Source organism: Dermacentor variabilis, chromosome 3 (genome assembly GCF_050947875.1).
Source record: "Dermacentor variabilis isolate Ectoservices chromosome 3, ASM5094787v1, whole genome shotgun sequence".
In the NCBI taxonomy this organism is placed as follows: Eukaryota; Metazoa; Arthropoda; class Arachnida; order Ixodida; family Ixodidae; genus Dermacentor; species Dermacentor variabilis.
Window position 1 is genome coordinate 23,974,090 of NC_134570.1, and position 22,977 is coordinate 23,997,066.

General features: G+C 45.9%; 1 protein-coding gene across 3 annotated transcripts in view; it reads right to left on the bottom strand.

Moving 5' to 3' along the window:
• Nucleotides 1-796: 796 nt before the first annotated feature.
• The window catches only part of LOC142575295 (uncharacterized), a 35,581-nt gene continuing 13,400 nt past the window's right edge, over nucleotides 797-22,977 (bottom strand). For 2 of the 3 annotated variants that reach the window (XM_075684542.1, XM_075684541.1), the window contains exons 3-7: nucleotides 21,162-21,397; nucleotides 20,518-20,677; nucleotides 19,214-19,333; nucleotides 1,979-2,091; nucleotides 797-1,070 (exon numbers count right to left, since the gene is read on the bottom strand). In XM_075684542.1, the coding sequence (XP_075540657.1) occupies nucleotides 999-1,070; nucleotides 1,979-2,091; nucleotides 19,214-19,333; nucleotides 20,518-20,677; nucleotides 21,162-21,397 (701 nt within the window). In that variant the 3' untranslated portion in view covers nucleotides 797-998. The remainder of the gene's footprint in view (nucleotides 1,071-1,978; nucleotides 2,092-19,213; nucleotides 19,334-20,517; nucleotides 20,678-21,161; nucleotides 21,398-22,977) is intronic. The other variant, XM_075684543.1, reaches the window with a different exon arrangement.

Here is a 22,977-nt window from a genome sequence, read left to right on the forward strand (position 1 = left end):
ATGCCGCTAGAAAGCTTCGAATGCTCAGCCGTGATATCACGTTCTCCTTGTGGAATGCAGGAAGTATTCAAAACAGCCGGCTGCACAAACTAGACTCTTCGCTACGCCTTTGCATTCCAGCTGGATTCTGCCGTCGCGAAGCCACCCTGCTTTGTCGAATATGGCTAGGGGTGGCGTTCACCAAGTCTTTTGCTTTCCGAATCGGATGGGCCAACGACGCCTCGTGTTATGACTATGGTGACGAGGAGACTCTTCAACACCTTGTTCATGACTGTCCTCGCTGTAATTTACAAAGACGATCGCTCGCAAACGCGATAGCGCGCTTTAACCGAAGACCTCTAACAGAAGAAATTTTAAAATGCCGTCATCACAAGCCATCGCAGCAGAGGGCGACGAGGGCACTGTTGCAGTTTTTAAGGGCGACATAATTGGACAAGCGGCTGTAGCATGAACAGATGGTTCATAGTGCTGCAAGTGCTACTGTGCTGTGCGGTGGCAGTATGCGGTGACAGTGACCGACTGTGATTCTGTGTGCTTCTTTCTTAGTGTACCTCTACTTTGTTATCACTTTACCTCCCCTTGCCTCTTTCCCCAGCGTAGGGTAGCAAACCGGATCTTCCCCTCTGGTTAACCTCCCTGCCTTCCCCTTCCCCCCCCTCTCTCTCTCTCTCACACACACACACACACACACACACACAAACACACACACACACACACACACACACACAAGGCAGCCTAGCCTGTGCAAGCGTGAACTGTTGTCCTCTGGTTCTTCCACTGATTTTCGTGATTGCGAAGCATGTTGTATTGTTTATTATTCTATAAAAATTGCGGTAAAGCGCAAGAAAATGGCACCATCTATTCTGCTAGAATACAAGGAAAGTATAAATAATTAGGGCCGCATTTGCCTGCGGGCTTGCTATGAGGCGGCATTATATTTGTCCCGGCGATGTAGTGTAGGGGCGACGCGAGCGGTTGTCTCGGTATAGCGTAGGTCATCAGGGCTTCGGCACGTGAACGACACCAGGTTGCTCTAGGTTGGGGCCGACCACGTACTGTGTCTGGATGTCCTGCACGAAACAATGGAAAGCAGAGACGTATAGGCTCTACAAAACACGTACGCGCAAGCCAATAAATGAACGATCAAGATTTCGTTGCGTGTGTCGTGGTTTACTCTTTAATTTATTGCACTATTAACGGTGTACCTTCGTCAGATAGTAATAGGCGCTAAATCTAATTCTAAATCAAATTAATGCGAAATTGCCTCCGTGTAAAGGTGGCGTGGAGGTTCGAGCACTGCGCTTCCATTTGCATTTATTGCGAGAGTTCCACTCCAACTGCCGCCGGTAAGTGTCTGCAAGTGTAGCGCGGTTTGAACGCAAAAAAACGCGCAATGAACACGAAGAGGAAAGAGAGGCACGGTCACACGTAAGGGCACATTTCAAATTTTCTTTATTTTATTTTCATGCAAAAAGCAAAATTTCGATGTCGTCACTAAGTGTGACCGTGTCTCTCCATTTGTTCTTGATTTACCTGTGCCAACTGCAAAAGCGAAGTCTTGTTTTGCTCTTATTTGGTTTTTGGGAAAGAACACCGGAACCATCCACCTCTCATGCAACTCATAGTCGGAACGCTGTCAATAAAGAAAAAAAGAACGAAGGAAAATAGAAAAAAAGCCTGCTCCAGATTGTGCAATGGTCGCGGTACGGTTCAAAGCTCCACCAGCTCGAGTGGGCGAATTTAAACACGAATTGGAACACGAATTTAAAAGAAAAACAAAACACATAAAGGTTGCGCACAGCGCGGAGATTTTAGGCGGGTGATATACATCTTGCGGCAAGCGCTGCGACGGCCCCGATGTTGACACGAACAGGCATGCTCGGTGAAACAGACACGTCGGCGGCCATTTCCCGCTTCCGCGTGCAGCCTTGCTGCCGCGGCCTACAGGCTTGTCGAGATGGCGCACTGCAGTACTCACCCTTCCGCTGTATCGGTTGTAGGCTATCTGGAACACGATGCCCGTGCCAACGGCGAACAGCGCCACCAGTACCACGATGGCCAGGATGAGCGTGTGGTCCTGGCGGCCGCCGACTGCGAGCCGCGCACAGAGGATGCAGAGACACGCCGCGCATCATTACTTGCGAAAGGTGCATCGACGAAAGCAGCGCACAAATGACGAGTTTTGGTTCGACGAAAGCTCGTCTGGGGTGCTAGAAAGTAAAGCTATTCCAAACTTTTCCATTCCGTTCCTGCAATCAGCCCTCCATGATAGGCCTTTTTTTTTTATTCGGGCCACCCTCACTTCGCTTGCCTGTCACGCGACGTAGGTAAAACCGCGACAACGCCTAATCTGATATTTACGTATACTTACCGATTACGTATGATTAGACTGAACAAAATAAAAGTAATTATTTCTCATTCTACGCCTTTTTCACCATCAGCCTTCCGCTATCGGTTGCAATTTCTCATGCTGCGCCCGCTTCACCTGTCTGTCAGGCGACGTCACAATACCGCGAAATCTCTCCACGTCAAAGTGACGTGTACGCATTAAAAATCCATTATTATGACGAAGAAAACTAAATATTTTTTTTCTAAATAGCTGGTGACTGCCCTGTTCCGAAATGAATCGATGATCGCCGCTCGCCGATTACTCTGGCACTGGCTGCTCGGAGCTGCCGGGGAGAATAGATTTATTAGCGCACAATAAAAATTACACGCAGAATCTCCTGTTGGAGCTATCTAAATGATACGCAAGCATTTGCTGCTAATCACCTGCTGTTTCTTCGTCGTATGCTGATTTAATTGTTTGGTATAATTGCGGCACCGCGAAAGAAAAAGGAAACGGAGAAGCGCGATTGCAACACCGAAATGTTAACTGAGAACGGCACGAGACGACTGAGAAGAGGCGAACAGCATACAGCCATGTTCCCTCGCGTTATGTGATGGTACGTGTGGATGGTGCCGCTGCTTCGTGAAAGATTAGCACTGGCGGAAGCGCGCTGTAGTACGTGACGTAATTGAAAAGTGTCACGTACGGTAGACCTCGTAAGTTGACGTGGTCGATGTCGTAGCCTGCTCTCCATGCGAACCAGTATGAACCGTGATCAAACGTACTCCGGCGGCGGCTGCGTATGGTGCGGCCGCGAGGGCCCTATCTTGAAAGCGATCAGCGATGGGGACAGAGTGCGCCGAGTACTGATAGCTTCGTCGGCATTGTGTTCTAGCCACTTAGTTCGCGTTGAAACGAGAGGCAGCACGAAGGTCAATTCGCTCGCTGCTTCGGGCCCTCTCTTGAAAGCGATCGTCTTTCGGGACGGATGGACGGGCTTCCTCGTCGGGTGTAGCCATATAAATGTTTGCGCATTTAAAATGTTTTTATGGCAGATAACGTTTTCAAGCCCTTTAGGCACGTACACAGCATCACTCCGCCAACTTTTCTTGGCCGAGGATACGGTTTCGCAGTATTTTTGCCCTTCCGTTGCGCGCCGCCGCGATTTGCTACCAGGCACAGACAGCTAAGCAAGGGGAAACCAGCCAATCAGCGACGCGGGCACCGACACCGCCCTCCTCATCCGGTTATCTACTTTCAGTGCGCTAGCTCGGCCACAACGATACCCTCTCCAATTCTGCGTGCTCCTCGCCTCTAGCCAGCCAATTAGATAAGGAAAACCTGTCAAGGCAGGCAATGCCATTCACTTCGAAAGCAAAAAGAAAAGCGTTTCGGTGACCTCCCTAAACAACGCTGCCGGCCACTGGCCAGTGCTTCTGTTGACGGTTACGTAAACTTAACATCGGAATAAAAACAGGTTGCAATGGTTTTGATTTATAGGGTCCATGGTCAGGTAGCATGTTACAAAAAAGTTAAAAAGTGATGTCACTGAACAAATTATAGTTATCGCTTGACGTTTTGAAACATGTGAAACGAGGAGCGCTATAACGTAAAGCTATTCCAAACTTTTCTATTCCAATTCTGCAATCAGCCTTCCGCGATTGGTCACAAACTTTTTGGACCCCCCCCCCCCTTCGCCTGTCTTTCACGCGACGTCACGAAAACCGCAATACCTCTCCATCTGATATGACGGACAGACACTGATTATGCATGATTGCGTCGAACAAAAGAGAAATAGTTATTTCTGATTCGACGCCTTTTTGCCGTTAGACCTCGACTATTGGTCAAAAGTTTTAGGGCTGCACCCACTTCACCTGCCTGTCACACGACGTCAGAAAACCGCGAAAACTCATCACGTCGACGTGACGTGTACGCGTTAAAAATGCATTAATATGCGAAACAAAGGTTATTTTTTCTCTGAATAGCTGCAGGCTGCCCCGTTCCGAAAGGAATAAATGATGGCTGCCGCCAATCACTCAGACACTGGCTACTCGCCCTTGCCGGAGAGCATGGGTTTATTTGCGTGTAATAAAACTTGCTGCGCGGCCGTGTAACGTTTTCGAGAACTTTCCGCACGTTTACGACCTCTTACGTTATGCCAACTCTTCTTTGCTGAGGATACGCTTTAGCGTCATTCTTAAGCTTCCGTTGCATGCCGCTGCGATTGTCTAAGAGCCACCGTAAGCTAAGTAAGAGAAAGCGGACCAATCACAGATGCCGGCACCAGCCTCTTCATCCGGTTATCGATTTTCAGTGCAGTGGCTCGGCCCCATATATCCCTCTCCATTTGAGCGTGCTCCTCGCCTCTTGTGAGCCAATTAGATAAGACAAGCCGCTCAGTGCAGGCAATGTTAGTCGTTTTTCTAGCAAAAAAAAAAAAGTGAAATCATATTTAGCGCCAGCAAACAAGGACGGACGGGAGACGACACCACCAATGCGCTAACTTCAACAACTTGATTTTCAGGAAATACACCTATATAACCCATGCACAGTGGCGCCATCTTATCCAAATCTTACCCATCCAAGAAAAGCCGTCTCCTTGTCTAACAAGTCGACTGAAGGGGTACTAACACACGTGTCACCATTCCGCCAGGTAGCCTGAGCCTCAATATTCTCTCGCACGTCTTTATCTTTGTGCTTCGCAAGAACCCGGCAGGATCCATACACCGGCGCACAGCCGCATTCCTGACAGTGGGTTGACAGATGACCGTATTGCTTATTTTTTACATTTTGGCAATGTTCCCGTAATCGGTCATTAAGACATCTCCCAGTCTGTCCGACGTACTTTTTCCCACAGGACAGCGGAAGCTCATATACAACAGCTTCAACGCATCCCACCGGCGCTTTTCGATGATTCGTAGAGCATCCGGCAGCTGGCTTACGGTACGGGTCCGTTAATCGACATATTTTTGCCAGCTTTTCTGGTGCGGAAAAGATCACTTTTGTGTCCACCCGGCTAGCCATTTTCTTAAGTTTATGTGCCGTTCTATGCAGGTAGGGCACTACCGCTACCTTCCTTCTGCGTTCCGTCCCTTGATTTGCCGTGTCCCGAGTCGTGCTATCTGACCTGCACCTTTTTAGCAGCCCCTCGACGACCGAAACTTGCACTGATTCCGGAAACCCTGCTGATGATAACCTTCCCGATTGATCCATAAGACTCGTATAGATCTTATGGCGGCAAGACTTCTTTAGAGCATTTCCAAAGCATAAGTTGGCAATGCTCCTCTTGACGAGCTTCGAGTGGGCTGACCGATACGATAACAGGGGCTTATTAGCTCTAGGTTTACACTCCCAACACGTGTGCCGTTCCATAAACTCGAGCTGAATATCTAGGAAACGCAGCACGTTATTGGTGGGCTCTTCAATCGCGAGAGTAAGTGGGTTAAGGCCTGCAGAAAAAACTTCGTAAAGCTTGCCTGCTGTAAAACGTGCGTCTGGTTCAAAAATAACGAGATAGTCGTCAACGTATCTGACAACTTTAACCACCCTGTGCTCCGACACGGTGCGGGACAGGTTTCTGTTATGGTGAGCTAGAAAAATGTCACTTAGTATGGGCGCCAAACATGAACCGATGCAAACTCCTTGCTTTTGAATGAATATGTCGTCATTCCATGCTGCATATGTAGAGTGAAGGCAGCAACTAAGCATATCTAAAAAGTCCTGAACGGACAAGCCAGCTGAATTTTGGAACGGAACCATGCCATACTCGTCTATGCACTCTTCTACACAAGTTATAAGTTTCTTTTGAGGCAAGGAGTAGTACAAGTCCTTTATGTCAAAGGAGCAAGCTGATAAGCTTTTGTCAGAATTTTCTTTCAGGAAATCTACGATTTCTGCAGAGCTCCTGACCAAAAATGGGTCGTCAATGTTAAGAATTCGGAGCTTATCTTGCAAGAAAAGAGCGAACTTTTTCTGCCATGACCCTGTTTCTGAAAGTATTACCCTTAATGGGTAATCGGGTTTGTGCGTCTTCGCACGAAACATAATTTCAAGGCGAAGACGGACAAACCCGGTTACCCATTAAGGGTAATAGTTTCAGAAACAGGGCCATGGCAGAAAAGGTTCGCTCTTTTCTTGCAAGATAAGCTCCGAATTCTTAACATTGACGACCCATTTTTGGTCAGGAGCTCTGCAGAAATCGTAGATTTCCTGAAAGAAAATTCTGACAAAAGCTTATCAGCTTGCTCCTTTGACATAAAGGACTTGTACTACTCCTTGCCTCAAAAGAAACTTATAACTTGTGTAGAAGAGTGCATAGACGAGTATGGCGTGGTTCCGTTCCAAAATTCAGCCGGCTTGTCCGTTCAGGACTTTTTAGATATGCGTAGTTGCTGCCTTCACTCTACATATGCAGCATGGAATGACGACATATTCATTCAAAAGCAAGGAGTTTGCATCGGTTCATGTTTGGCGCCCATACTAATACCCCTGTCACATGGCAAATCTAATGTCATGTACAACGAATGACATTTGCTGATAATGCCATTTGTTTGCTGTCACGCGGTAAAACGTAATGACATTCGTCGAAAACGACATTTAGAAACGAATGAGTTCGCCAAACTCATTCGCATTCGTTTGGAACCGAATGTGTATCCTCGACACCACGAGTGCACCAGTGTTTCGCAAACAGGACATGCTTCTTTTTGTTTTAACAAAAGATCACTATTATTCTATCAATTTTATAACCTAATTGTTGCTTTAACGACATTGAAGTCCACCACGTGCGTAAATACAGAAAACTACTCTCAGTCCAGTGACAAGACAGCCGTCTTTAGCTTTCGCTGCCGCAGTCGTGTTGGTTCGCACCGGAGCATCGGCCGCGGCCGCTTCAATTGACTTGCCGTAAAAGCATGCGCGTGTTTTCCTGTTGCAGGCGCCATGAATGAGGATATTAGAAGCCCGCATGAACATCACACATCACAGCGGCGATGACATGCAACTGCCCTTCTCGTACCACATTAGCAGATGTAGCGGACGCGCCTATCGTTCTCTTCGCCCTGTTGCTTGCCTTAGCTTTGGCTTGGCGTGACTCGACTTCGTTGGCAATGTCGACAAATTAGTGATCGAACGTTACGGTTTGAAAGCAACGATCACATATTCTAGTGGAATTTAGCATATTAGAAAATAATTTTTGGACAAAAGTGGGTTTGAGGCGTGTCTTTTTTTTACTATCGTCATTGTAATCATTTTCAAATGACATTAGTTTTCGCCGTGTGACAGCGCGCTGTGATAATGACATTAATCGCAACAAATGTCATTTGTTGGAAATGACATTAGATTTGCCGTGTGACAGGGGTATAAGTGACATTTTTCTAGCTCACCATAACAGAAACCTGTCCCGCACCGTGTCGGAGCACAGGGTGGTTAAAGTTGTCAGATAGGTTGACGACTATCTCGTTCTTTTTGAACCAGACGCACGTTTTACAGCAGGCAAGCTTTACGAAGTTTTTTCTGCAGACCTTAGCCCACTTACTCTCACGATTGAAGAGCCCACCAATAACGTGCTGCGTTTCCTAGATATTCAGCTCGAGTTTATGGAACGGCACACGTGTTGGGAGTGTAAACCTAGAGCTAATAAGCCCCTGTTATCGTATCGGTCAGCCCACTCGAAGCTCGTCAAGAGGAGCATTGCCAACTTATGCTTTGGAAATGCTCTAAAGAAGTCTTGCCGCCATAAGATCTATACGAGTCTTATGGATCAATCGGGAAGGTTATCATCAGCAGGGTTTCCGGAATCAGTGCAAGTTTCGGTCGTCGAGGGGCTGCTAAAAAGGTGCAGGTCAGATAGCACGACTCGGCACACGGCAAATCAAGGGACGGAACGCAGAAGGAAGGTAGCGGTAGTGCCCTACCTGCATAGAACGGCACATAAACTTAAGAAAATGGCTAGCCGGGTGGACACAAAAGTGATCTTTTCCGCACCAGAAAAGCTGGCAAAAATATGTCGATTAACGGACCCGTACCGTAAGCCAGCTGCCGGATGCTCTACGAATCATCGAAAAGCGCCGGTGGGATGCGTAGAAGCTGTTGTATATGAGCTTCCGCTGTCCTGTGGGAAAAAGTACGTCGGACAGACAGGGAGATGTCTTAATGACCGATTACGGGAACATTGCCAAAATGTGAAAAATAAGCAATATGGTCATCTGTCAACCCACTGTCAGGAATGCGGCTGTGCGCCGGTGTATGGATCCTGCCGGGTTCTTGCGAAGCACAAAGATAAAGACGTGCGAGAGATTATTGAGGCTCAGGCTATCTGGCGGAATGGTGACACGTGTGTTAGTACCCCTTCAGTCGACTTGTTAGATAAGGAGACGGCTTTTCTTGGATGGGTAAGATTTGGATAAGGTGGCGCCACTGTGCATGGGTTATATAGGTGTATTTCCTGAAAATCAAGTTGTTGAAGTTAGCGCATTGGTGGTGTCGTCTCCCTTCCGTCCTTGTTTGCTGGCGCTAAATATGTTTTCAGTTTACCAACACGTCCAAGAAATGGCAATGCTGAAAAAAAAAGTGACTTCCTATGAACGAGGGGAGCATTTGATTGGCTTGATCAGACAACCCTGCGGGTGACCGACCGATGCTTGCGTCGGCGGTTACGCAAATTTGACGTCAGGAAATTGGAATAAAAACATATTGGAATAGTTTTACGTTATACGGCCCGAGGAAGTCAAACGGGTTCCGTGACGTCAAATAATAATTTTGACTTGGTCGGTGACCTCAATATCTCACTTTTTGGGCCGAGCCGAGTGGGGTATAGCCTACGCCAAAAGCACTATGGTGTTCTGCCGGTGCACGGTCTGAGGCAGGGAGCATTAAACGGTGTGGTGCCAGGGAGCAATCTCGAACTATAAGAAAAGCAAAATAGATAAACTAAGAGACAAGCCACTGGCAGAAGTAGCCGAAAGTCAGGATATTCACGTAGGGAATGGTTAAATAGAAGCAGACAAATATTACGAATGTGTCAGCACTTATAACCGGTAGAAATGAGATTACTTGTGGTCGCACTTGGAGGTGGGAAAACTGCAGCTCACAAGATGGATGCTTGCGATTGTTTTGTTCACCAGCGACTCGATCCCAAAACTGCGCAGCGCACACGGCGTTCAAGGCCGCATTCTTTAAACATCCAAACAGTTTCGAAAATAGGAGATGAGCGCGCATGCCAGTTGACGGAACTTAACATGTCTGGGAGCAGCTATACGTTATACCAGCTACACGTGAAGCGTGAGGGCTGGGTACGATTCCGTCCGTATGTTAGGGGCCATGAACTGACGCAGTGTATCAGTACACGTACAGTGCAGTAATTAGAGGCAGGAAGATGGCGCTGTGGATAAGAGAGCAAACGAGCACAACTGATTTTGTAGAAAATCCTTTCTGCGGCTGCCCGCACTGGTGGAGAAACGTTCACTCAAGAGAAAATTGTAAACGGGTTTCGTTGCGGTAGTTGGTGCGACATTGCAAGTGCGTTATCAGCGCGACTAGACAGGGACACAGCAAGAAAGGGGACGGGATGGCCGTCCCTTGCTCTGTCTCCGTCTGCTCGCGCTACTTGAAGATTTTCATGCACCCGAATGCGTAGAACGAACCTACAAATGATACCCTTAGCATAGCTTCGTGCTACAGTAGTCTGGATGACAATTTTCCCTTTCGTAAGCTGATGTTGTAGTTGAGAAAGTGAGGAAGGCGCGGAGTTGGGAAGGTCATGTGATGTGTAGAGCAGAAAACCCTAGCCTCTTAACAAAATGGTTGCCAAGGGAAGGAAAACGTAGTTGAGAACGGCAGATGACAATGGGGGCACGATGAGATCAGAAAAATAACACACGAACAGTAGAGTCAGCTGACACAAGACAGGGAAAAGTGGAGATCGCTGTGAGATGCCTTCATCCTAGAGTATACATAAGAATAGGCTGATGATCATGACGGATGTAATAATGGAGGAAATCAGTTCTAAGCACCTTGCGGCTTTTTCGTATAAGCAATTATGCAGGAGCACGCTCAGATAAAAGCAAATTCATTCGAGCTCAATTTTATCGCACGCGCTCTTCACTGGTGCAAACAGGGGACAAATAGAAGCATCGAGTAATCACCGCAGGACAGTAAGTGAAGTGAATAATTATCAGGCCGTGTTTAGTGCCATTTTTCACTAAACGCTTCCTTGTTAAGGCTGTTTGAAGATATGCTCCAGGCTGTCCTTGAATTACACTATTCTGCGGGCCGTCAGTGAGACACCTGTTTGCAAAGCCTCTGTAACTTCCAGCCAACAGCATGTAACATGTAATAACAGCTGCACATGCTAGTTGTTCCATTGTATGCGGAACACTTGCTTAATAAAAAAAACAGCCATATGTAGGCTCCTGCCGTTCTTGCAGATACTCTATGTGGCCAGGCAGACATTAGCAGAAAAAAAATCAACAATAATTTCGCTAAATACCCAAAATATTCTAGTCGATTTTCTTAGTTGCAGCCTTCGTGCGCATGTAATTTCAAAAGTGAAGCTGAGGAGCAGTGAAGTCATATCTTCTTTGCAGAGATCTTAAGATTAACACTACTGTCGAGACATCCATTCCCAAAATTAGCTAAATATTTCATCCGCTTTCCAGTTAAGCTTGTTCCGAGCTGTTAAAGTCTCGCTTTTGCGAAACTGTTTACTGGAGCGCCAGTGCATTTCGTAGCACATTTCAAGGTCGTATATCTCGACAGTTGGGCTAGTCTTAGGCTTGCATCCTAAGCAGACATGAAGCTTCATTACTCATCGGCTTCAATTTCACAATAACAGCGTGTGCCCTAAATTTAGAAATAAATGTTAATTTGCATATTTTATTTAATTCGACAAACTATTGTTGGGATTTCTCTTACTGCTAATGTCCACCTATAGCCACGTAGCCTTATCAGCAAGAACGGCAGATGCCTAGATATGACAGTTTTCTTTAAGTGCTTCGAATAAAAAAGAAAAAAGAAAAAACGGTGTAACAAACTTTAGAAACGCATTTTCGCAAAGCGTACGCGACACAGAGAAATGTTGAAAATGTAACAGAAGCCGAGGTTTGTGCCGCACTTCCGCGCTAGCTAAATCGAATGGCGAAGAAGGAGAACAAGCCCTACTGCTCTGTTCATCAGCTCGTACGTCTTCAGTTGTTAAGTGCAAGCCTTTTTCAAAAGAAACCAATCCGCTAGAAGAATTATCGTTGCTGAATCCCCGCTGCGTTGTGCCCTACAAATAAAGGCTTCTATTGCTGACAGCACTTGGCAGCATTTCGAGGACGAGAGTTGGCCTTCGTTCCCAGGTACCGGTATGGATGCAACAGGTGGCCGACTACACGCCGCAAAGTCAGCTGCGGTGGTGAGTGTGGTGACCTTATGGTTTATTTATTCTTTATTTTTTCCCTTTTACAAAGGCTATAAGTAGCCTCTGTCACGGCTTTCTATGGCGCTGTAGCCGTGTACTCAAAAGAAGAGAAAGCGCTTACGCAAGAAATCGCAAAGATAATGAGACGTTTTAGGGACGGTAGCAGATTATCTTGGCTTTCGTTGAGCTCACGAGCTCTAGCACTACTTCTAAAACCACGAATTTACCATTTAAATATCTGTGTTTTTGTTCAGCATTACAGCCCTCCATCGCTTCGGAAAGAAATGATGTGGGCTGCACAAAGCTGTGCACACTTATGATTTCTTTATTGAACGACAGAGAATTCTGTCGGCGTGTGCACTCTATTCGGGTAAAGTTTATTGGCGTTGAAGCCAGGAAATGCTGGAACTATAACTCCAGTATCGCTTGCATTTTGTTCGAGTAAGAAGATATACCTTAGGCCAGGCAGGTACCCAGTGGGGGGCAACCCCCCCCCCCTCGAAATTAAGCGGCATACCCTCCCCCCCTCCCCACATACGCCACCACTCCTCACACACATTCCTAAAGTTTGAAGTTGAAGTTTGAAGTTTATTTTCCTTCAGAGATGAAAGAGGGAACTGCGACAAAAGACGGTAAGCCTGACGAGGTCACAGTTCCCCAAAACAGTGGATACAGCAGTGAGCAACACAGAAATAATATTAACATAGTATTATAGTGAACAAAATGCATTGCACTAAATACATTGCATCAAACGACAGTATTACCATGAGAAATATTGCTTTCGATACAAAGACAGGGTTCCATAAATCAAAGGCAGTGTATAAACATGGCATGAGGTCGCTAAAGAAAACACACAGACAAACAACTTGACACAAATACAAGAGATGTTTCGCTAAGTAAAAAGCAAATTATATGGAGTCTGTGCTTATTAGTAACTTTTTGATGTCTTTTTTAAGTTTGTTCTTAGGGAGCTCAAACATGACACTTAAAGATGGGTTATTGAGAACGACTGGAATCTGGTAATCGAGTTTTTGTTTTCCGTAATTTGTCCTCGTTTTAGGGACCAAGTTTCTGTGTTGCCGAAGGGGGTATTTAGTAGGAGGGCGGCTTGGAGCAATGGAATACAAACCATTACGATGGATGTACTGTAACAGGCGAAATATGTAAACATGGTTTGCTTTAAGTAAATTATGCTTATGATAGAGTGGTAATGTTGGTAGGTTTTCCGGCCTACTATGGTAACCCTCAATAGCCCGCAATGCCTTCTTTTGCAAAAGCAATAACTTCTGAAAATTACTTATTGTTGTAGTACCCCAGACCACTGCACAATAGGACAATTTGGAGAAAAACAGTGCGTAGTATATGGACACTTTTAGGGAAACGGACAAGAGATCGCTGATCCGGTAAAGGCAACCAACAGTTCTACTAAGGTCGGTAAGAAGTTTTGAAATATGCGTGTTCCATGATAAATATTCATTAACCCAGACACCAAGAAACTTCTGAGTTGTTACCTGTTGCAGTTTTGTGTTGGCGTATATTAGGTTAAGTGTGTAATGAACAAGGCATTAATATGTCTAAAAATTATGTACCTGGTTTTTGACAAGTTTAAACTAAACTTATTCGCCTGTATCCAAGCGTATAATTTTACTAAATAAGCCCTCACGATAGTTTCTAATTCTGACAGAGTACGTGATGTGAAAAAATATTTGTATCGTCAGCATACATAACCAAATCTGGAGAATCAGGTATGTTACAGATGTCGTTTATATATAATAAAAACAAAAGTGGACCTAATATAGATCCCTGCGGAACCCCTTGGGTAATGCGCAAACGGTTCAAAACAAAATTATTCCATTTAACGTATTGTATTCTGTTATTTAGGTAACTTTTCAGCAGGTTCAGAGCTATTCCGCGTATCCCGTAACTGTTTAGTTTACTCAAAAGAATTTCATGCTGTACGCAGTCAAAAGCTTTCCGGAGGTCTAAGAACAGACCGAGAGTGTATGCTCTGGATTCAATGTTGCCAATTATCTTTTCTTTAACGGCGAGTAAAGCTCGCTCAGACGATTTATTTTTCAAAAAGCCATACTGAGAGGGGTTAATTATGTTATGAGCGCTAAAGAATTTTTTCTAATCCACTATTAATGGCTCCTTCGAATACCTTCGATAACACTGATAACACGGAGATGGGACGATAGTTCGTGATTTCATTTCTATTTCCTCCTTTATATATAGGACAAACACGAGCAATCTTCAGTTCATCTGGGAACGTACCACTTGTGAACATCAGATTTATAATATACGCTAGAACCTCGCATATTAATGCAGACACATATTTCAATGGTATCGCTTTGATGTCGTCATGGCCTGCTGAGACATTGTTTTATTTTCCCAATGCAGGTAGGTACTTCTTGTGGGACCACAGGCAGCAACGAAATAGAGTTAGGTAAAGTGATAATGAGGTTGCATACGGGAGCATTAGAGAGAGCTTGATCTAACGTAGGCTTGCCAGCATCAATGAAGAAGTGGTTTGTGGTGTTAGCTAATTGAGTTTCGCTAGCTTGGGAATTGGATGCAGCGATTTCTGGGTGGTTCCTGCACTTGTGTTTGTTTAATAGTTCGTTTATCTCACTCCAAACTTTCTTGCGGCCATTATAAATTCTCGAGAACTGTTTTGTATAGTAAGCTGATTTAGCATACTTGAGGTCTTTGTTTAGTTTATTCCTAAATTTTTTGAACTCTCTAAAAAGGGCTGCATCGCGAGTACGTAGAAAGTCATGATACATTTTATTTTTAATACGTATTCTGTTATATAACACTTTATCTACCCACGGCTTTCTAGATTTTCGGAAGTTGTGCTTTACCTCGATTGCAGGAAATGCAGCATTATAACATTCCATGAACTTGGCAAGAAAAGCAGTATACGCCGAGTTGACTTCAGATATGCTGTATACGTTCTCCCAACACATATTCTGAATAAGAGTCATAAATTTGGCGAGATTTTCATAAGAAATGACCCTAGTTACCGTGGAGGCATTTTTGGATACTGACTTGATGCGTTTGAGAGGAAGAAAAAAAAATCGGGATGTGGTCATTGATTTCAGAAGATAACAGGCCAGACTCCGCTTCTGGAGACACCATATTTGTGACACAAACATCCAGCAGGGAAGCTGTGGCGACGCTAATTCCAGTAGGCATGTTTATAGTATTTAAACAACCATAAGATGCTATAAGGTTATTAAATTCGCGCGTACTGTGATCATCGTGCATGAGGTTAATGTTAATATCACCCATTATTACGAAAGGCAACCGGGAATTAGCGAGGTTCAAGAGTAAGCTTTCGAGGAACTTGAAAAAAGGTAGTTTGTTCCCTGCGGGAGATCTGTATACAACAGCTACAATGACATTGGACAGCGATACGTCTAAACACTCAACATTGGAATTTGTTACAGAAATTTCTTCTAACACCACATTGTGGATAACAACTCTTTACATACACGGCAAGACCACCACCTCTCATATTCGAGCGAAGGAGGCCATGACACTGGTAATTTTTGAATGGAAGATGATCATCATGTGTTCTAAGCCATGTTTCGGTAAACAAAATCACATCAAATGGTCGGTTTATTAACCCAAGAAACATATCTAGACCATCGCGTTTGTTCTTCATACTGCGGACATTAATATGCATAGCAGAGAACATTTCTTTGAGAGGAGTAAACTTATTGTTAAAGCAAGAAGCATCATAATGAATACAGTGGGGCGGGTAATCCATGACAACGACTGGCTAGTCACCAGCTGACAAAGATGTGGTTGCCTAGTCGGTCATTTTGCTCAAGTCGGATCGTGCACAAATTTTTATTGTGTCAGATGTTTCATCCCTGCGTGCAAAAATTTTGCCTCCGTTCATCCAAACAAATTTCGAACCTACTTCTTTCTTACGGGAAATGGTTGCTCCCGGCAATTGTTTGTCGCCGTAAGTCAAGTGTTCGCTTACATAGATGCGTCCACAATCATTGAGACCAAGGTCCTTGTTAGATAGCGCGTGCTTTCTAGCCTTAGAAAGAAATGCATGGCGCTTATCTCGGCGGACAAAGTGGACCAAAATGTTGGTTTCGCCTTTACTACTGGTGGGAATTCTGTGACACGTGTCCAACTCTGCGATAGAAACTTGTTCATTAATGGCCTCGCCAAGTTTCTCAATTACTTCTCTGGGTTCAATATGCGACTTCATACCTTTGATTTCTAGGTTGTTTAGACGGCTGTATTGTTCAAGTTCTTCCACTTTTTGAGCCAAGCGTTTGCTTTCAGATCGAAGATTTTCATTACAGCTTACAAGATCACTAATCTCCTTTCTTAGCGCCTTGATATCAGAGCTGATAGCTTTCGTCTCGTCACAAGTGTCGCTACAGAACTTCAGGCTATCCTTGACGGAATGCAGCTCAGCCCTAATCTCGCGTTTGAAATCTTCTAAAGCCTTCATAATTTCTTTTTCTTTCGACATGGGAAGAGCAGAAAAGCAAATACGCAAATGTTCAAGTTTGGCAGCAGTGCGCAACAAACTATGCACTGAATAAAAGGCGATTGAAATCGCTCACCTGCAAAGAGCAGGAGGAATTAGCGACGTGCTTTCCGTTTGCGCACCGCTGCCAAGCTGTTGCAGATCCAGGACTGTCGCTGTTTTTAAGCTCGCAGAAGACAGCTGTCGGGCGCCGATTGGACGCCGATTGGACGCCGATTGCGGCCCAGGTACCGCAGGAAATCCGCTGTGTCCAGGCAGGAGTGATTGCGCAACGTAGTCCGACGGAGCTCAGGCACGTGTGATGAAATGTAGACGTTTGAGGCTGCAAAGAGCAGAAGGAATTAGCGACGTGCTTTCCGTTTGCGCACCGCTGCCAAACTGTTGCAGATCCAGGACTGTCGCTGTTTTTAAGCTCGCAGAAGACAGCTGTCGGGCGCCGATTGGACGCCGATTGCGGCCCAGGTACCGCAGGAAATCCGCTGTGTCCAGGCAGGAGTGATTGCGCAACGTAGTCCGACGGAGCTCAGGCACGTGTGATGAAATGTAGACGTTTGAGGCTGCAAAGAGCAGAAGGAATTAGCGACGTGCTTTCCGTTTGCGCACCGCTGCCAAACTGTTGCAGATTCAGGAGTGTCGCTGTTTTTAAGCTCGCAGAAGACAGCTGTCGGGCGCCGATTGGACGCCGATTGCGGCCAAGGTGCCGCAGGAAATCCGCTGTGTCCAGGCAGGAGTGATTGCGCAACGTAGTCCGACGGAGCTCAGGCACATGTGATGAAATGTAGACGTTTGATGCTGCAAAGAGCAGAAGGAATTAGCGACGTGCTTTCCGTTTGCGCACCGCTGCCAAACTAAATTGATGCACCACCAAATCAATGTTGAGACTTGACAGCTATTCGGCGGTCAACGTTTTGCTGCCTTTTTCACTTCTTTTGTATGGTGGTAGGTTTCGGACTCTCCTGGGGAGTGAAGGCCAATTTTCTTATCGATTCGGTGCCCGCGCTATTAACTCGACGTGCGTTAAGTTGTCACCATCTATTCAACTGTCGCGCGCATCGCTGTTGCTTCGTTAGTTCAGCCTTCTTTGTTTAGACTCATCCAGGAACCAGGAAAGTGATTCGGTTCACGGTCAGCTGGTCTGCATGCTCGTGGAACGAGTTGCGGCCGGAGAAAACGTCAGTTGCGTTTAACTTTTTCTTTCACTTCTTTATTTCCTCGAGTGACAGCTCGCCGCGACGCTGGCGGATCCTCGGAACCATATGCCCGCGATATGGGTTAGATAAGGTGGAAAATAAAATAATGCGAAACAGTGTCCATCATCAAACCCTGCAACAACCCTTAATCCACAAGCAATATGACTGTCACCCGTTACCTTGTCTGGTTTTTCCCTAATTGTACAGACCTTTTCGTGCGAAATTGGCAACTAGAAACAACAGTCTCAAGGAGTTGAGAAATTAAGCGATCTACTAAGCGAGAGAGCCGAGGCAACAGCCAAACAGGAAGGAAAAGCGAAAATTACCAATTTACCAGTTGTTTAGGAAAATATTTATGGATCAACATCATTTTATCTAAAAAGGAAGTAGAGAAAACGCCGCCGGAAGTGGAGAACAATTCCATGTGCTTTGAATGGCGCTTCTACAGTTATCAGTCGAGCCACCTTTTTCTAACCTTCCATGGTGGGCGCAGTACGTCTAGAACACCACAGTCCTGCGCTTTAAGCGGTTGTACGGGACTGGCGGCCACGCATCGTCACACAACATCCCAAATAGCAATACTAGTCGGTTTGGGCACTTAACTTGGTAGAGCAGTACACGAGGGAGCCAAAAGAACTGTGATTGTTCCACAAATATTTATTTCTTTATAATTCTTCTAGAGCTAATTCAAAAAACGCTACTATGGTCGGGTACAACTTAAGTCTGCAGTGAAGCCCCGCCACACCCTCATAACCGCCAGCCACTGTTCCTCCACGAGGCTGCAAATAATTCGTACTTCAAACTTTTCCTGTTACCTAAATAAGGGAGTAACCACAAAAATAAAATTATTAGCGCGTAATTTTGTACGTTTTCAATCTTCTATTATAGTAGAACGGTGAAAGCCTAATTCTTTATTGAACTGAAATAAAACGCTTGCTTAGCTGCAACTATTTACTGCCAAGTTTCACTCCAGTTGGCAGTGAGGTTTCAAGAGTAAAACGGGTTCAGCAGTGAAATGAACTGTACCGCAGACTTTTGAAGAGTGAAATGTCCAGACTTTATACACGTTGTCCATGTCTGTTGCACACCTCATTGCTTCCGCCGGTGAAAACTCTTCAAGAATAGCAGACGCTCCGGGGGTATCAAGTACGACGCCGTTTTGAAAAGGCCGCATGACGACAATTTTGTTTGCTTCTGTGATTGGCTGGCGGAGTAACACAAACCCGCGCCGACCGTGTGCCTTGGTTGCCAACTGCTGTTTTTTTTTTTAAGTTGTACTCTACTATAGTAATCTTTTTTTTTACTATTCCTTCCTGCGTGAATCCATTTGACGTGGTTCCTTGTTCGAAAAGTAAAGGAGAGGTGTATCTCACAGGCGTACTTACGCCTGTGAGATACACCTCTCCTTTACTTGTCGACCCTGCGAGATACACTTTATTTCATTTCTCTTTTGCAGGTTTACGCGTCTTTATGGCGAATGGTGGGCGTTATTCACATTTGTACTAGTAAAGTTACACGCCCTCCTCATTTGCATGGAAACGTTACCTTGGGTTGCCCCCCACCCCCCGGAAAAAAGATCCTGCGTACGCGCCTGCCTTAGGCGAAGACCTATTAACGAACGGTCAGTCTGCGGCCCTCTAGTATGTCAAAGTCGGACTGCTGCGAGTAGCAACGCTAGAGAAATACTAGTTAAAAAGGTCAAGTACAGCTCGCGCATGCGCGAGTGCCCGAGGACGCTGACACGATGTTTGCTGCAGGCGATATTCACTCACTGCAAAGGCGCTCGTCGCTTCCGTCGCCGCAGTTGTTGACGCCGTCGCAGATGAATCCCGACCAGATGCAGTGGCGGTTGCTGCAGGCGTACATGCCAGACTCGCAGTTTCCGGACAGGTCTGCAACCCAGCGGACGCGGGATGTTGCACCTTCTGAGGCGCGAGTTTCACGTCGTCGTGCGCACTTATAAGCACGCAACGTGAAGAACGACGAACGAGCGAAAACGGCCCACGCGAACAAGCTTGGATGCACGTCAGTATCGACCATTAAAGTTGAAATATTTTGCCTAGGATCTTCGAGTGAATTACCGCTTTATGTGTTCAATGCCAAGCGCTTGCTTTAATGGTGTGAGAGAACCAACAATTCAAAACATGCCCACGAGATTTCACGCGGCGTGTCTGCCTTTTACTGTCCCTAACGCACAAACAAATAAAACTCTTGCTTGGACTAGTTGGTTCATGCTTGAAGTAGTAAAGGCAAGGCGCAGAAGACCAGGACCCAGGAAGAAGACCAGGTCCTGTCGTTTGTGTTCTTCTTCCTGAGTCCTGGTCTTCTGCGCCTTGCCTTTACTACTTCACGCACAAACAAACTTGGCACCTAATGTTATCGAGACCCTGATAATTCTCCGGGGAGGTATGAAATTGATTTAGTGGAATAAATGCGCAATGAGAAGCACCGTAGCGCAGGGCTTCCCATTCACTTTGACCTTCAGGTGTGCTTTAATGTGGATTCAACGTCACGAGTGTTTTTTGGATGAAGACCTCGTCAAAACACGGTCACCGCGCCCCGGAATTGAACCCGAAGCCTTGTCCTAAGCAACAGATCGCCACAGTCACTAAGCCACCGCGGAGGTTTGAAAATGCAGTGGAATTGCCTTGAGCGTACATATAGCCTCCGAGGTGAAAGACCACCTGGCTTTCGATCGTTGCCTGGCTGATCACAGCCGTTGCAGTTCCGCGCATCATCGCATCTTCGCTCTTTGATAAATTAGTCGTTGTCGCCTTCACGACTACCTCCAGGAAAAGCATCAAAATTGTATGCGTTCTGCCTAGATTAATTCAAACGCTGTTCATTGTCTGCCGTCAGAAATACCGGTTAGCGCCTCACACGCAGTTCTGTAGTCGATGAGGCCACTACAGTTAGTTGCCCGTATGCATGTGTGGTGGTTACAGGCGTGCATGGGAACCAGTGAAGCGGAATCGCTGCGTTTGGCCAGAATACAGTCACTTGAACACACTGTCGCTAAAAAATTCTGCCGCAGCTCAAAATATTTTCAACAGGTTGATTGCACTGATGGGCGTACCGCTCTCTTTATAGCTGGTCAGGATCATCTCTATTCTTCCAGGCTTCTCGCCGCCGTTGTTGATCACCCACTCGAGCGCCATCTGCGAAGTGCTGGTGCTGATGCTTTTACCGGTCGCCTGCTTGCCGCACACTAGGTCGGGCTTGTCGGTCATGTAGATCTGCGGGGACAAGAGCGAAACCACCACTGTGATATTAGCAAACAGCTTTCTGTCATCTACTGCTTAGAATTGAAAACTGATGAAATTCCCGAAGTCATTCTCAAGAAGGCCTGAAATGTCAGTTTCGTTGTAAGTAGCAGCACCAATTAAAGACGAAGCCTATAGCGTGATCCCACCGGCTTAAAGACATCAGAAATAGCACCGCTGTTTCTAAGTGCAAATCATTTGGCCCGTACTCTGTACCTTACGTATGAGTAGACACATGTCTTCGAACTAGATAAAAAGTTAACGTCTACAGCAGTTTACAGAAAGTGCGTAGACTTTAAGACAGCAGCCGATTTTCCTTCAAAGAAACTTCATAAGCGTTTACCTACAAGATATACTGACTATCTGTGTGCCTTATACAATTACACGCCTACGGAGTTAGTTGACTGTGGTTAAATGGTTTCTTTCGGGGGCTTCATCGTGGCTCGCACCGACCGACCTTGAGGTACATGTAGCATATGAAGGGCTGCTCGACGGTGTCCAGCTTGACGAAGGAGATGGTGAGCCGTGCATGCGACTCGGTCAGTATCTGGATGCGGCACTTGCTCACGCTGCGAGGCAGCACCCCCGACCGGTGCGAGTAGATGGCCATGCTCGCCTTGTGGTCGCGCAGGCTCAGGTAGTGCGAGCGCTGCGCCTTGTTGGCGAGGCCGCCGCACGCCTCTTCCAGGTACACTGCGCGCACGGCGCCGTTGTCAGCGCACGCGGAAATGCGGCTGCAGCTGACATAAGGTGCGAGCTGTGCCTCGAAACCGCGATTATGGGCCGTATGCTCATATTTTGAAAGGAAAATTAAAATCATTGCAATCTACTGGTACGAACATATGGAGCGTAAACTTGGAGGTTAACAAAGAAGCTTGAGAATAAATCAGTGACCGCGCAACGAGCGATGGGAAGCAGAATGACGGGCGTGACGTTAAGAGACAAGAAAACAGTGGTATGTATTAGAGAGCAAACGCAAGTAGCCGATATTCCAGTTCCCGTTAAGAGGAAGGAATGGAGTACGGCCGGCCACGTAGATAATCAGTCTTCTATTAGAGTTTCAGAATGTGCATCAAGGCAAAGCAAGCGCAGTCGAGGACGGCAGAGAATTAGGTGGTGGGATGAAATTAGAAAATCTGCAGGCATAATGTGGTGTCAGCTGGCACAAAACAGGGGTAATTGGAGATCACTGGGAAAGGCCTTCTTCCTTCAATGCACATGATGACGATAATGATGACGGTGATCTGTGGCCTCATAGATCGTCCAGCGCACTGCACTTTCGGACGCCGCTTTAGACACACGCCTGACACTTCGTAGGTTCTCCGTAATCTTCCGCAACAGAAAACGGCACCGGGTACGGGTTCACTCCCCCCCCCCCCCATAACGTAGAAGATAAATCCTAAAAACATTTCACATTATTGCGTTCGCTTAACGTTATAGTCATTTGTAAAACTCGTTCGGTTCAGTTGTTTCGATCCATTATGAAGCGTTTCGCAGCCTTCGCAATTGTCAGCAATGGGAAAGTAGTAAAGACAGGCGACAATGACGGAGACGGTGAGAAACTTCAGTGAGTCATTTTTAAATTCTTTTTTTTTTTGCGTCTTACGCGAACGGGACCTGTCGCTCCTGATTCATCACACACCATTGTTTGACGATTTCCTCCGTTGGGAATTAGAACGCAGGCAGGTCACAGACGAAAACATCTTCGCCGTTCCTAGAAACTCCTTAGACGTTTGTTTTAACTGAGAAAAAAAAACGAGGACACAAGAAAGAAACGCACACCACACCACGAGCGCAGACTGCGAACTGTTTATTTTCGGAAAGCATGCAACATAAATATATTTCATTCAGGAACCTGTACACGTGCCCGCATTGTGACTCTCACAGTATCATTCTTACAGTATCATCAAAAGAGGGCGAGATAACAACAACAAAAAAGCACAGGAATAAAAACAGGAAGAGACCGCGAGCGCGTGAAGGAAACGGATATGGCACTTAACACCATTTAATGCCACTTAACCATTGCTTAACTTAACCATTGCCACTATGCCACTTGACCATTGCAAAGGCGAAGGATGAGGACATAAAATCGTTTTATGTCCTGATCCTTCACCTTTACACTGGTTATGTGTTAAATGCCATATCCATTTCGTTCACATGCTCACGGTCTCTTCCCGTTTTTCTTCCTGTGCTTCTTTTTTTTTGTTATCTCTCCCTCTTTTGATGATACTGTAAGAATGGGTCATGGTTATTTTGGTGATCTCTTCTCGCAA